Source organism: Phascolarctos cinereus, unplaced genomic scaffold (genome assembly GCF_003287225.1).
Source record: "Phascolarctos cinereus isolate Bilbo 61053 unplaced genomic scaffold, phaCin_HiC Scaffold_5;HRSCAF=322, whole genome shotgun sequence".
Lineage (NCBI taxonomy): Eukaryota > Metazoa > Chordata > Mammalia > Diprotodontia > Phascolarctidae > Phascolarctos > Phascolarctos cinereus.
The window spans coordinates 28,001,136-28,016,985 of NW_027555958.1; the positions used below are offsets into that span (position 1 = coordinate 28,001,136).

Sequence of the window (15,850 nt, forward strand, 5' to 3'; positions counted from 1 at the left end):
TAATGGAGAAAGAAGAGGAATCCGCCCTCTGTCCCTCACCTGATTGGTCCTCTGTCCTTTCCCTCCCATACTGTCTGGAGGGCACAGATCTGTCCCCTTCCCCACCCATTCAGGCTGCAGGCTGTGTGGAGAAGGGCAGACGCTTACTGACTACAACTCCGGGGAGATGACCTCTGCTGTCTGCTTCCTGGAGTCCTCTGCACCTTGGGAAACAGAACAGTTGTAGACTGACCCTGCAGGTGTAGACAGACCCCCGGGCCTCTGGAGCTGGGGCAGGGATGAGGTCAGGGCTTGAAGAGAGCCCTGTCTCCTGGGAACACTCCGCTTTCATTGCTGGGTGCTTGAGACTCTGCAGTGTTAGAGGAAGTTCAGAGAGTTGATGACCATGAAGCGGGAGAAGATGACATAGAGGTGTCGGAACCAGAGGAGCTGACTTTCGTGACACAGCATGGCCTTCTGGAGGGAGGGAGGAAGACAAGGATGAGGACCGGTGCCTACCAAGACAACGGTCCCGGCTTAGCTGGGCAGGACACTCCCCAAGAGGATGCCAAAGCTCTCTCCTTCTTTCTTTGGATCTCCAGGGCTTAGGATAGGGCATGGTAATGAGATGCTCATTGGGCTGGACAGAGCTACCATGCACCTGCAATTTATAGAGGACGGAAGTGAGAGAGATGAAGTGGCTTGTGCAGGGTCCCCCAGCTAGGAAGACGCCAGGACAGTGATGGGAGAAAGGCCAGAGGCAGCCGTGGGAGGCTCCCCTCCCTTGTCCCTTACCCAGTCTGTAGGGTTCTCAGGTGCCTTTCTCCCGTCAGAGCTGCCCCTCATTAATTGCACCACATAAAAATGTGGTTGGGAAGGAGGGCAAAAGCCTTGGGGCCAGAGATGGCTGGACAAGGAGACTGAAAAGAAACTCTTGTACTGCCTGAAGGACAGTGTGAAGCCCCCGGAGCCAAAGCATCTGGGTTGGGGTCTGGGCACTGCTAGGAATGGCCTGTATGACCATTGCACAATGACCTTGCACAAGTCACTTCCCCTTTGTGGGCCTTGCTCTCCCCATTTGTAAAGAGAGGGTGCTGGTCTGGATGACCTGGAAGTGCTGCTCCATCTCTCCAACCAAAGCTCCCATGTGACCAGTAGAAGCCCTTCCCTGACCTCCCTCTTCCCTTTGCCTTCCTCTTTCAGTGTTCTCCTCAGCTCTCATGGGCTCAACTTTCTTCTTCTCTACATAGAGAACTCCCAGCTCCCACAGCCACTCCAAGCCTCTCTCCCGAACTCCAGTCCTGAATCACTGACTGACCCTTGGATGTGTTGAACTGTCCATGCCACAGGCGCCTGAAGCTCAACATGTCAGTTCTTCTGGCTGCCCAAGTTGGAAGACCTAGAGTCATCCTCAACTCACCCTATGCATTCACATCATTCACATTCATCACATACTTATTAAGTGGCCCCCTAGGTGGTACAGTGGATTGAGCACTGGGCTGGGGCTCATGTTCATGAGTTCAAATTCAGCCTGAGGCACTTACTAGCTTCACCCTGGGCAAGTCTCACTTTCCTCATCTGTCAATGAGCTGGAGAAGGAAATGGCAAACCACTCCAGTATCTCTGCCAAGAAAACCCCAAATGGGGTCACAGAGAGTTGGACTGAACAAATTTATTAAGTGCCTCAAGATTCATTCATTCAACACTTACTAAGCACTTACAATGTTCCATTCACTTTGTAAGCCCCTGCAGTGTTGTTCAATCATTCATTCGTGTCCAACTCTTCATGACCCTATTATAGTGTTTTCTTGGCAAAGATACTGAAGTGGTCTGCCATTTCCTTCTCCAAAACCACCGGGGTAGACAAAGTCAAAATCCCAAACAAACCTTGGCCTCAAGGAGCTTACATTCTTCTAGAGTAACTTACCCTTTTCTAGGATTGTACGAGGAGGAATACTAGTTCCAATGACCGCTCCCCCTCCCAAAGAAACTTCTGACATGACTGCCTAGCCCAGAACAGAATAAAAGGTAGTGGCAGATGGTCCTCTGAGTGTAGGCCTGCCAGAGCCTCAGGAGACTCGTGGTCTTCCCTCACCTTGGCCTGCTCTGCTTCTTTTCTGGTTAGCACAAAGAGGACATCCTGGGTTTGTAACCAGGTGAAGGGCAGGTCCAGGATGGACATGTATTTCCGCAGCATATTCACAGACTCCAAGGTAAGGACTGAGCATCCTGGGAAAGGGATTGGGTAAAGGAGGCAGAGAGAGGAGAAGGAAGGGAGACAAAAGGGTTAACTCCGTCATTATGAGCTCATGGCTTCTTCCCATGTACTTCTTCCCCACCACCTTGCCCCCTTGCCAGTCCAGCTCTACTTCCTATGCCGCACTGCCTATCACATTCAGGAGGGGACATGGTGACAGTGAGGAGAATGCTGGACTAGGAATCAGGCACCCAGCTAGGCCACTAAGTCACAGTGTGACTGACTTGGGCAGGTCCCATTGTACAATAAGGACAAGATGTGAAGGCATGGATAAACTGATTCCATAGCGGCTTCTATCTCTGCGGGTTCACAAGTCTTTTCCAGCCAGATCTTCCACCCCTTATTCCCCTTATGTCCCTCTGTGGCCAAAGAGGCGGGAAGCCATGGTGGACCTCGCCCTTTATTTTTGAGTCGGAGGGTGGGGGACCTGTGCCTGTGATGAACATCTGGGCCTGTTACCAGTGGCAAGTCAGAGAACCTTCCTGGGGCTCAGCTTTCCCCACTATCAAAATGCCCCAAATGCCCCAGCTCCTCCGAGATCACTCACGAAATGCAGCCCAAAGCTGGCAGCTACCCTGTCATGCATTCACATGCAAATAAGGGCTAAGGTTTATCTGGAGCTTTGGGGTTGGCAGAGTGTTTCCTGTCTGCACTCCCCTCTTTGATCTTGACAAATTGCTTCTGTTTCTCCCTCCCGGTTCCAAATATTCTGCATCATGCTTCCCCTGACTCCTCCCTCCCTCCTGGACTTCCTCATAGGAGTATAGCTTCTTACTGTACAGTGTGACCCCACTGTCCACTCTATTTACCCAGGGACTTGCCAGGCCAGATTGGCCTCTTCTAAAAGGACCTGGGCTGGTTCCTCCTCCCTTTTGCCTAAACTTTGGGCATTTATGTGGAGGCACCCAAGGGGGCTGGACTAGAATCTCAGGAGTTCGTACCCTGCAGACCTTGAATTTGTTTATTTGGATAACTATTTCTTCCTAGTTGGTTTCCTTTGTAACCCTAAGAGTTTTATCTTATGCACTTAAGCACATGATTCTGAGAAGGGTCCCAGGCCTCCCCAGGCTGCCAAAGGGACCAATGACTTACAAAGGCTAAGAGCCCCTGCCCTAGGTGCTCCTTAAGGGCAGCTCTGCTCTCCCCCTGTGGCTGTCATCAGAGCAGTCCTCATCAGGAGGCCGAGAACCCAAATTGGGGTGAGGAAAAGCTGGACAATCAGGCAGGCCCAGCCCCGCCTTGGGAGTGGGAGGGGAGGCTTAGCACCAAGGTGAAGGTCACCTAGCCCATGCTGGCCTTCGAGTAGGCTGTAGTAGAGGTCTGGGAGCGGTAGATGGCGCTCAGCACTGCTCCCTCGTGGGCAGCCGCCCACGTGTGCCCAGGCGGGGTAGGCAGGAGTCACATGGACTCTTCTCTCTGGGCAGGCGTTGGAGCCCGGCACTTGTCAGATCAGAGACCTTGGCAGAAGTGCCGTGATCCTGGGGTCCTTGTCCTGGGCAGGGGGCTGCTCTGCTGGGCTTGGGATTTGGGGGGTGGGCTCAGGAGCCAGTCTTACTTTTTAAAGTTGTATTACTAGTCTTACTTTTATAAGATGTTCTTATTTTTAAAGTTGTTTTATTCTTTGATATAAGGGATGACTCTGGCATGGAAGAGGAGAAATAGAGGGGAAAGTCCAGGTGAGGTAAGAACTAAAGACATCAATAAAATCTATTTTTTAATAAGTTTCCAAGATACCTTTGTTTTACCCCCTGCCCCCAAGTCACTTCCCCTTAAAACTCCTCACTACAGCTGCTTATTTCTAAGAACTGTACAAGAAAATGCCTCCTCTGTGCTGGGCAGATTTCCTTTCCTTCTGCAGAATCATAGAGCATTGTGGCTAAAAGTGAGCTGAGAGCTCATTAACTCTTATGGAAGCTGGACTGCAGACAAGGAAACTGAGGCAGAGGTCAAGTCACAGGCCTAGGGTCATACAGGGCCAAATCCTAGGCTGCATTTGAACTCAGGGCCTCCCAACTTCACCATCAAGCTGCCTCTTTTTTCAGAAGAGGAAGCTGAGGCTCAGAGAAGCCTCATGCTTATTTCAAGTGCTCTTCCGACCCTGTGAGGTATCTATTATTAGCCCCATTTTATAGATGAAATTCTCAGAGAGGCTAACTTACTTGCCTAGAGTCACACTGCCAGTGTGTGTCTGAGGTGGGGTTCAAACCCAGCTCTTCCTGACTGTAAGTGGTCCTTTCCCTCCCCAGTGTGAGCTAGAGGCTGGGAGGGGAATAGAACCTGGGGTTCATGAGCCCCCAGGGCTCCTTCCATTACCACCACGCTGGGTCTCAATAAATGATGGGCTTACCCAGGTCAGCCAAAATGACCCCTAGACACCCTTTAGTGCGGAGACATGACGAATCAGAGCTGGAAGAGACCTTCACAATCCAGTCCAACCGCTTCATTTTACAGATGAGGAAACAGAGGCCCAGGAGCTAGAACCTGAGTCTTCTGATTCCAAACTCCACTCTTTTCACTATACCATGCTGAATTCAGAAGGTGAGGGGACCCAGGAAGTGTCCTCCCCCTCTCTGGTGATTGGCTAGGCTGGCTAAAGGCGGGTATGGAGGATAAAGGGTGGAGAAGAGTAGGGGTTCAGGGCCTACAGGATATAGATGCATCTGGTGCTCATCTCTTAATCAATTTAGTTACACCAGCAGACATGGTGAGGAGAAGGTGAGGAGCCTGGGTGGGGGTCCTACGAATGGAACGTGTATGGGAGCAGGGGGAGCTGAGCAAAGAAAGGAACCTTTGGCCCCCTAGGTTCTCTCTGAAGGCCTCACTCAGCAGGCTGGGCAATGAGCCAGGGAAACCCCGGCCTGAAGGAGAGTGGCCACAGCTGCTGTGACCCTTGGGAGGGGGTAGTACAGGAGGGGAAAGCATCTGGAGGCCTCCAAACTGCCTCCCAGCAGCGCAGCCCTTAGGGACCAGGGCAAGAGTGGTGCCATCCTTGGCAGCCGGGCAATGATCCCTCCCGCTCTGTGTGTGTGTGTGTGTGTGTGTGTGTGTGTGTGTGTGTGTGTGTGTGTGACCTTGGGCAAAGTCAGCACCTCTCTCAGCCCCCAAGTCTCAGGCCAGTCTCAAGCTTACTCAAGGGCGAGGAGGCTAACTTCCATCCAGGGTAAGAAGAGTCTGATGGGGAATGAAATCATGGGCGGAGCTCAGCACTTTGGAACACCCAGACGCCTCTTTCTCTGACCTCTCCAAGGTGAGCCGGTTCACCCAGCGGGTCCAGCTGGCTTTGCTGTAAATGATTTATCATTTATGAGGGCACTGGGCTGATGTGGGAATGGAGCAGGCACAGGGCCGGTCCATGTTTCCCATATCTCTCCAAGGAAGTATTTGGGCTGCACGCCCCTGTCACTCAGCTCTCATTAAGCCTTTCCGAAAGCCAGCTTCTCAGGCCTGCCCGATCACATGCCAGCTGGGCAGCACGGCCCAGCCTATATTTGGAAGGGCTTAGTGTAAAGTGCTGCTCCCAAGCCTGAGCCTTCCCAGTGGTTGCTATGTGCAGGCTGGGAGACAGAGATGATGTAATCCCTCCCATCCGCTCAGCTCTCCTCCCCGGGGCTGAGGAGGAGGGGGCTGCCCAGCCTACACTAATGCTCAGGTGTGGAGAGGATTGTCTGGAATAAGAGAATATTTGATGCTGGGATCCCAGCCGGGAGCTGCCAGAGCCAATACCTGTGGCAACCTCCTTTGGAGGGCTCCAGAGCTGTGTGGGGGAGGGGTGACAACAGGCCTTGGAGCTCATCTCACCAAACTGTCTTGTTTTACACAGGAGGACACTGAGGCAGGCCTACACAGGTAGCTCGATGTAGTGGAGAGGGCCCTGAGTTTGCTCTCAGGAAGACCCCCTTTTAAATCCTGCCTAAGATACTGGCTGCTTGACTCTGGGCAAGTCAATAAACCTCCCTCTGGGGCCTAGTTTTCTCATCTGTAAAAAACAGAGAGGGATAAGGTTGGCCTTGATGGCTTCTGAGGTCAGATGCAGAACCACGATCCTATAATGGGTGGTCCTACACTTGTCATTCTGATAATTAGGGGCAGAGCTGGGACAAGGAGGCCACATATGCAGACCTCCGGTGCCCTGGTCATCATGCCAGGATGCCGGCTTATCACCCTCCCTTTCCTCGTCTTTAAATGCTCAGGTCATCTGGATCACAATTTCTTTACCTTGGATCCTGGAACTCCTCTGCAGTGTCTGAGGGAGCCTACGGATCCCTTCTCAGAATCATGGTTTTGTATGCATGACATAAAATACGTGGGATTAGAGAGGAAACAAATCATTCTGCAGTATAGTCAGCAAAGTATGGCTTGTTTGTTTTTTAGAGTTCACAGGTCTCAGGTTAAGAATTTTGGACCAAGCTCTTCCTTTTATGGAAGAGGAAATCGAATCTCTCTGGGAGGTGAACTCAGTTACCCAAGCCCACCCAGGTAAGTACTGGGGAGGCAAGACTCCAAGCCAGCTGTTGGCACTCTGGATCAAGTTGGTCCCTTTCCTGGGAAATCACTGCCCTTCAGGGGCTGCATCTCCCGACTCCCAAGCTCTTCATTTCTATTTGCAAGGGGGATCAGTGAGTGTCTTCCCCTGAGCAACCTCCAAGCCAGTTTGGTCTCAGCCTTGCCCCCTTCCCTGGCCCCTCTCTATGCCCCGACAGCCACGGTGATGCCAAGTCTTGGTGAAGACAGAAAGTCTGACGGAGTGCAAGCATTCTTGGTCATATTGCTGGGTCCCAGGTTAACAGGGAATTTCCTAACCATGCTGCCTTGCTCCCAACAGTGCCATAGGGAGCGGCTTCATTTTGTAAGTGAAGGAGTTTAAATGCATATCCTGAATGGGGTGTGCAGCCCAAGAACTTGGTGCCCTCCCTCCGCCATCCTCCTTCTTGCTGCCCTCCCAATGCACAGTGTGGTGCTCTCGGTTTAGAAGGACGATGCTTACATTCAGGGCTCAGTTCAGACACTTTCCTTTGGTGTGATCACAGCATTGTCATCAGTTGGACCAGGAAAGGACCTCATAGGCATCAGGGTCACCCCCTTAATTTTACACCAGAGGAAACTGAGGACCAGAGAGGTTAGATGAGAGAGAAGTCTTTTCCTGAAGGATTTGGATTCACTGTCTCTGATTCAGTCTTGAAATCCAGCAGCCCACTTTACTATGTGACCACTCAATGTGTCAGAGATCCAAATCTAACTTTTTGTTGGCCAAGGTCACACAGGTAATAAGAGGCACCCGTGGGGTATGGGGCAAGTGACTTAGCCTCTGGGCACCGTGGTTAGCTCATCCGCAGCATGGAGACGATGGTATTTACCTTCCCGGTCCTGTGGCACCGCTGGAAGGAGGGCTCTTTGCAGACTTGGAAGCCCCATTGAAATGTGAGCTGTAAGGACGGCTCTGGGCTGCCCTGGCTCTGTTAGGAGGGGGAGAAGCTGTCATTGAATGGGACAAGCCCTTGGTCCGGAGGTGGAAGATCCCAGTTGAATGTCCAGCTCGATCTGTTATTCACACAACACAAGAGCTTAGGCTCATGGTTTGGCAGTGAAAAGGACCTTGAGCGAATCTTGGGATTGTGGCTCCACAGCCTCATCCTAGACAAGGAAACTGAGGCCGGGGGGGGGACAGTTTGCCCAAGATCACAGAGAGGAAGCGGCAGAGCCTGGATTCGAACCCAGAGCCAGTGTTCTTCCCATAAAGTTCTTGAGAGCAAAGATTACTTTTCATTTTAACTTTATATCCCCAGTGCCTTGCACACAGTAGGTGTCTCACAAGTATTTTGGACCTCAGGTCCCACTTTTGTGAAATGAAGGAGCTGGACCAGATATCCTCCCGTGTCCTTCCAGCTGTGAATTCCATGACTGACCCATTCAAGGCATGAGGGGCTTCACAAAGGACCTCGGGAGGCGGAAGCCTTGTCTCAGAAGGTGCTGACTCCTCCTGAGCAGGGCCCCTACTCTAAAGAGTGTCAGAGAAGTAGGGCTGGCAGTGCCCACAGTGCCTGGCACACACGGCACAGGCCTCTCAAGGGCAGGGGCTTGCCCTCCCCTCCCCCTGGGGCAGACAGCCTCCAAGCTTTGGTCTCCCTTCCAAGATGCCAAAGGGAGAAAGAATCAGACTCTCCCAGAGCTGGCAGGAGAAGATGCGCATGACTCAGGGCAAGCCCCTCTTAGGGGGAAGCAGCGCCCTCAGCCCCCTTACTAAGCACAGCATTTCACTTTTCTCCTTCCTTCTTCCAATCAGGGATGCTCCCCATCCTAACCCACCAACAGGCCTGGAATGTCCTCACTAGAGGTTTTGGCTTTGGGTCTGGAATGCTTTGGGTCTCTGAATTCCAGAGCTCAGCACAGTTGGGCCACAGTACGTGCTTAATAAATGCAAATGCATGGAGACTGGGGAGGAGTGGGTTGGAGGATCGGCTCTTTGGCCAACCCTCAGGGTGACCTTGGCCAAGGTCGATAACCTCTCTGAAACTCAGTTTCCTTCCTCTGCAAGACGATAAAGTCTAGCATTCTGCGATCCTTCCTCTGGACTCGCCTTGGGCCTGCCAATAAACATTTCAGAAGGATGGAGGAGGCACAACAGTTTCAATGTGGGATTCCTTTGACTCACAGCCCTCTGCTCCTGACCCCAATCAGCGCTCCAGGTGGAAGCCTTTCTCCTAGCTAACTAGCTGGCTTGAAAACAGTGCAGGGAATGGCCTTACCTTCAGGCAGTTTTCCCTGGGAATGTAGGAACCTGGAGAGGGAAAGAGAGACAAGTGTAAGCCCTCTCTCTCTAAGGACTGATCTTACATTTCAATAATGCCCACTGCCCCCCTCTCCTCCATGATTTCATTGGCACAGGGATCTTCCAATTACAATCTGTAATCTTACAGATTTAGCTGTGGTGGTCAGAGGCCAAGTGACTTGCCCAGGGTCACACAGCTTGACAAGGCCCTGTCAGGAACAGCACTTGAATCCAGTCTTATTGACTCGGAGACCATCTCTCTAACCACCAGACCACCCCACTGCTCTATGGATTGCTGTTTTCAAATATCTTCCTTCTCTATGATAATTTCTATCCATATATGTTTAAAGATAAAATACTGACACGTGATGTAGGAGATAGAGGTATACCCCAGTGCCAGGGAGCCAGGTTCTGCTGACACATACTGGCCGTGTGATACTGAGCACCAGCCCAATCTCCATCTTCTGCCTCTGTGAATTTGTATTGGTCCTTGTCTCTCACCCAGCATCTCCTCCCTCTCTTAGCTTCCAGATGCTCATTTTCCTTCAGGACTCACCGAGAAGCCTTCTCTGAGCCCCTCAGTGAAGGAGTTTCCTTCCTCTGCACATTTCCCTGGTGCACCTTGACTGGATTTCATCTTGGGTCCCATCGATCCCTGTTTATCTATGTACACGTCCCCCACCCCTCAAAAGGACAGATGCTCCTTGAGGGAGGAGAATGGGTCATTTTAAAATTTTCATTTTCTAAGTACCTAAAGACAGTGTGGCAAAGGAGGGAAGAAGATGGTTGTCAGGAGGACCGGGGTTTAAATCCTGCCTTTGAGGGTCACTAGCTTTTAACCCCTTGCCTTAGCACAGTACAGTTGGAAGAGCACCAATTCTAGTCAGAAGCCAGGGTTCAAATCCCACCTCTGAGGCTTGTGACTGTTGGGCAAGTTCCTCAACCCCCCTGGGTCTGTTTCCTCATCTGTCAAACAAGGGGGTTTGGTCCTGGTGGTATCTGGGGTCCGTGCCAGCTCTATAAGGGAGCTTATATAATTTTAGTTCTAGAACCTACAGGCTGCGATCTGAGTTGGTGGAGGGAGTGCCCACACCGGGAGTTCCCTCCAATGAAGGAAGTTAGTCATGGATCTATCATGTCTCCAGGTAGCCCCAGAGCTCAGCATGGTGTCTTGCTTATAATACTTAATAAATACTTGTTTAACTGGTTCTATCCATCATTTTTGATTCTCATCATCTTTCTGTAGTGAAGGTTAAAAAAAAATGTGTCTGACTCCATTCATTTGGAAAGTGAAGGCTAAAGAGGGGATGAGTCAGAGCAGTGACCCTTTCTGGGGGCCAGCCCTCTTACTGTCCCGCCTCTCCCCTCATAGTATGTGGGAGGCTGCTCTCAGGTGGGACACTCCTGGGGGGGGTTCCCTTCTCCCAGTAACTAGAAGATGTGTGGGAAATCTGAAGGATTTAGATTCATTTGTATACCAGCCAGGCACCTGCTCTGGCTGTGACTTCTTTCACTCCAGTGCCATATTTAGGGCAAAGGCACCCAAATATTCCACCCGTGATTTCTGAACCAATCAGTTCAGCACATGGAAGGGGTGAAGGCACAGCCATCAGGGCCAGCCTGGGCTGCCTCTCTGCTCTCAGCCCCAACTGGAGATAAGCGGGCAATGCCTGGGCCTGTCCTGTCCTGCCCTGTCCTCAACCTTGGACACAAGAATGAGGGAGGGAATGCACCCAGGCAAAACTTGAGGGTGTCTTCTGCCTCCCTTGGGGCAGATGCCAAGGTCAGACAAGATGGAAGACTCACAACAGATCTGGGAAAAGTGCAGACTCCTGATGTTGGAGTATACACTCCCTCTCTGCTGGTGCTCCCAGTAGCCAACAAGACTGTGGGAAAGGGGATGAAAAAAGAGAGAAAGAAATTCTGGAGAGGCTGGAGGGAAAGTGAAGGCCAGATTGCCCAAGTGTGATCTACTTTAAAGTGGCACCTCAGCTGCGGAGCAGTCAACCCCCCAGATGCCAGTGTCACATGGTGGGAAGAAAGCCAGCCTCGATGTCAGGAGCCTTCGGAGGGTCTGAGCTCAGTCCTTCGCTGTAGGACCCTGGGCAAGTCCCTTAGCTACCTAAGCTATAGTCTCTTCATCTCTCTCTTTTTTTCTTTTTAATATAAATTTATTTATTTTTTAGCTTTCAACATTCACTCCCACAAGTTTTTGAATTCCAAATTTATACCCCATCTCCCCCTTCCTCCCACCCCAAGATGGCATACATTCTGAATATCCCTTCCCCTAGTCTGTCCTCTCTTCTATCTCTCTTCCCTTCTCTTATCCCCTTCTATTTTCCTGTAGGGCAGGATAGACTTCTGTACCCCATTTCCTGTATTTCTTATTTCCCAGTAGCATGTGAAAACAATTTTTAAAACATATATTTTTAAAACTTTAGGTTTCAAATTTTCTCTCTTCCTCCCTCCCCACCCACCTTTATTGAAGAGGCAAGCAACTCAATATAGGTTGTACATGTGCAGTTATGCAAATCATGTCCATAGTAGACATGTTGTGAAAAACTAACTCTATTTCCCTTAATCCTATCCTGCCCTCCCATTTATTCTATTCTTTCTTTTGACCCTGTCCCTCCTCAGAAGTATTTGAATTACTCCCTTTCCCAATCTGCCCTCCTCTCTATCATCCCCCTGCTCTCTTGTCCCCTTCTCCCCCTATTTTCCTGTAGGGTATGACAGATTTCCATACCCAATTGAATGTGTATGTTATTCCCTCCTTAAGCCAAATCCTATGAGAATAAGATTCACTCATTCCTCTCACCTTCCCCGTTTCCCCTCCACTGTAAGAGACTTTTCTGTTTTTTTTTGTGAGATAATTTACCCCATTCTACCTCTCCCTTTCTTCTTCTCTGAGTATAATCCTCTCTCATCCCTTAATTTTATTCTCCAGATATGACCCCTTAATCTTCAACTCACCCTGTGCCCTCTATCTATCTATCTCATATACATACATATAATTTTTTCCTCCAACTACCCTAATACTGACAAAGGTCTCATGAGTTATAAATATCATCTTTCCATGCAGGAATATAAACAGTTCAATCTTAATAAGTCTCTTATGATTTCTCTTTCCTGTTTACCTCTTCATGTTCCACTTGAGTCCTGTATTTGAAAGTCAAATTTTCTATTCAGCTCTGGTCTTTTCATCAAGAATGCTTGAAAGTCCTCTATTTCACTGAATGACCATTTTTTCCCCTGAAGGATTATACTCAGTTTTGCTGGGTAGGTGATTCTTGGTTGTAATCCTATCTCCTTTGCCCTCCGGAATATTATATTCCATGCCCTGTGGTCCTTTAATGTAGAAGCTGCTAAATCTTGTGTTATCCTGATTGTGTTTCCACAGTACTTGAATTGTTTCCTTCTGGCAGCTTGTAATATTTTCTCCTTGACCTGGGAACTCTGGAATTTGGCTACAATATTCCTAGGAGTTTTCCTTTGGGGATCTCTTTCAGAAGGAGATCTGTGGATTCTTTCAATTTCTATTTTGCCCTCTGGTTCTATATATCAGGGCAGTTTTCCTTGATAATTTCTTGAAAGATGATGTCTAGGCTCTTTTTTTGATCATGGCTTTCAGATAGTCCAATAATTTTTAAATTCTCTCTCCTGGATCTATTTTCCAGGTCAGTTGTTTTTCCAATGAGATATTTCACATTGTTTTCTAATTTTTCATTCTTTTGGATTTGTTCTACTGTGTCTTGATTTCTCATAAAGTCACTATCTTCCAATTGCTCTATTCTAATTTTTAAGGAAGTATTTTCTTCAGTAAGCTTTTGGACTTCCTTTTCCATTTGGCCAATTTTGCTTTTTAGGGCATTCTTCTCCTCATTGGCTTTTTGGACCTCTTTTGCCATTTGGGTTAGGCTATTTTTTAAGGTGTTATTTTCTTCAGTATTTTTTTGGGTCTCCTTTAGCAAGCTGTTGACTTTTTTCATGATTTTCTTGCATCACTCTCATTTCTCTTCCCAGTTTTTCCTCTACTTCCCTTACTTGCTTCTCAAAATCCCTTTTGAGCTCTTCCAAGGCCTGGGACTGATTCATATTTTTCTTGGAGGCTTTGGATGTAGGAGCTTTGACTTTGTTGTCTTCTGGTTGTATATTTTGATCTTCTTTTTCACCAAAGTAAGATCTATAGTCTGACTCTTTTTGCGCTGCTTGCTCATGATCCCAGCCAATTACTTGAGTTTTAAACTCTTTGTTAAGGTAAGAGTCTGCTTCCAATGTGGAGAATGTACTGTCCCAAGCTTCAGGGGTTTGTATAGCTGTTTTCAGAGATACTTGTAGGGACCTGTAAATTTTCAGTTCTTCCAAGGTGGTATGATAAGGGGTGAGGTGTTTACTCCTTTCCTGGCCTGTGACCACAAGTATTCTTTCTGTCCTGTAACTGTGAGGAAGGGTTCCTCTCCACAGCCACTACAAGCTCACCATGCCAGCATTCCTCCTCACCCCAGCACGCCCCCAGAACTGTGACCCAGATCCAAACAGGGGCAAAGCAAGAGATTCCTGCCTCAGCACTGGCAAAGAGATCCCTGCAATCCCTCTCTGATCAGCCACTGGACTCCCCCTCAGTCTGTGGGCCGGAAGCTTTGGGAAGCAGCTGCCCCCTCCCAGGGCCACACTCTTGGGGAATGGAGCTGAAACCCCAACTTCCTGTCTCAGCACTGACAGAAACAGACTTTTCCCACTGACCTTCCAAGCTGTCCTTGGCATTCGTGGATTGAGGAGTCTGGAAACTGCCACAGCTGCCGGAGATTCAGTCCTCTGAGGCCTGCTCCAGGTTCACTGTGGCCTGTGTGCCCTGTGCTGCACTGCACTCCCAGCCTGGCGTGATACACCTTTCTGATCAATCATCTAGGTTGTCTTGGACTGGAAATTTGTTTCACTCTGTCTTTTTGTGGGTTCTGCTGCTTCAGAATTTGTTTACATACATTTTTTAGGAGTATTTGGAGGGGTTTGGAGGAGAGCTCAAGCAAGTCACTGCTTTCACTACACCATCTTGGCTCTGCCCCTCCCCCCCGCCCGTCTCTTCATCTCTCAAATGGTGATGCCAACACTTGGGATTGTGAAGGAGATGCTTTGCACAATGCTTCAGTACGTATTTCAATATTTGTGGATCTGTGACTGTGTCAGCTCTTTGTGGACAAGAGCTGGTTTCTCTCCCCCCTCCAGTTCACCCTTTATGAGGGTGACCTTCCTGAAGTGGAGGCTGACCATGGTACTCTCCTACTCAGTAAATGTCAGGGGCTCCCTATCGCCTCTAAGTAAGATCCTGTTCACTGTACAAAGCCCCTTGCAGCCCGACCCCCCTTATCCTTCCAGTCTTCTTATGCCTTTCTCCCCTGACATCTCTGCCTGCAGCACGGGCCTCCATCCTCATCTCCCCTTCCTGGCTTTCTTCAGATCCCAGCTGAAATCCTACCTGTTACAAGAAGCCTTTCAGCATCCCCCAAAGGCCAGTGCCTTCTGTTAAAGATCTCCAATTCCTCCTGCCTGTGGTTAGTCTGGGAGCTCCTGGAGGGCAGGGACTGTCTTCTGACTTTCTTTATACTTTATACTTCTAGCACTTAGCCTGGGGATAATAAGAGAACCTGGTGCCCTGCGGGGTGGTTGTGAGGATCAGATGAAATAATCCATATGTAAAGTAACATAAAACCTTCAATCTGGTTTGGATGTCTATAAAACTTGCATATTGTAGGTGCTTAATAAATGCTTGCTGACTGACTGAGGATCCCCCTCCACCAGGACAAGCAATCCCTTCACTAATGCAAATTTTGACCCCTTTATGACTTTTATAGATAGTCTTTAAGAGTTCCTGTGGTCTAAAGATTTATCATCCTACATAGCATGGTAGAAAGGGCAATGGACTTGGAGTCAGGAGAGCCTGGGTTCAAATCTTGCCTTAGACACTTACTTGTTGTGTGACCTTGGGCAAGTCACTTAATCTCTTAATGCCTCAGTTTGCTCATCTACAAAATGGAGGTGTGGACTCAATGACTTCTGAGGTCCTTTCTATCTCTCAGATGCTGTGCTGATGAACCTGTCAAATTGAGCTAGGCAGACACTCAGTCATACAGCCTGCTTCTGGGCCCATACTGGAAGCCACTCTGGCTGGGGGACCTGCCAGAGTCTGAGCTCTCCTCAGGGCCACGCTTCACCCCACAAACCCTGAGGATTTTAGTGGAGATAAACCTTAACATACCATCTAAATAGGAGCCATTGTTGTTACTGTTACCAATTCTATGCCGGAAGGTGAGGCCCTGAAAGTGTGTGTATGTGGGGGTGGGGGAAGTGGAATGCAGAGAAGGATGGGTGGGAAGCCAGGCTTTTGGGTTACCCAGATTGTCCTCATCTAATTGCTCTGTCCAATGGTCAGTCAGGGATAAATGGGTCACCGACCACTAAGGTGAGAAAGTGCTATTTAGGGCAACTTCCTGTTCCCTAAAGGGAACTCTAGCCAGCCAGCTGGGCACCCTTGTCCTGACTTCCCTATCTACTTACAAGGCACCACTCTGGCTACCTTATGCTTGCAGTCAGGCCAAGAGAGAGGGACGAGAGAATGGCAAGGGAGCAAAGGAACGGCCAGGGTGCCCTGAGGTTCCCAGAGGTGGCTGCAAGGAGCACCTCGAGCAGGCGGGAAGTGTTTTGACTAGACAGAATAACCAGTCTTGGAACTTGGCACTCTGCCCTGAAGCCGAGCTCAGTCAGCCAGTCAGTGATTCAGTCTAGCCGGCCACAGCCCCTGCCTCACGTCCAGCCACCCTGGCCATCTTCGGACTTAGCACGCCATTTGCATG

At 49.5% G+C, this 15,850-nt stretch overlaps 1 protein-coding gene across 1 annotated transcript in view; it reads right to left on the minus strand.

Annotated features, from left to right (window-relative positions):
- Window positions 1-270: 270 nt before the first annotated feature.
- PIGL (phosphatidylinositol glycan anchor biosynthesis class L) overlaps window positions 271-15,850 on the minus strand; it is a 148,400-nt gene continuing 132,820 nt past the window's right edge. The window contains 3 exon segments of the mRNA XM_021007098.2: window positions 271-456; window positions 2,075-2,208; window positions 8,980-9,011. Of these exon segments, the coding sequence (XP_020862757.1) occupies window positions 358-456; window positions 2,075-2,208; window positions 8,980-9,011 (265 nt within the window). The 3' untranslated portion in view covers window positions 271-357.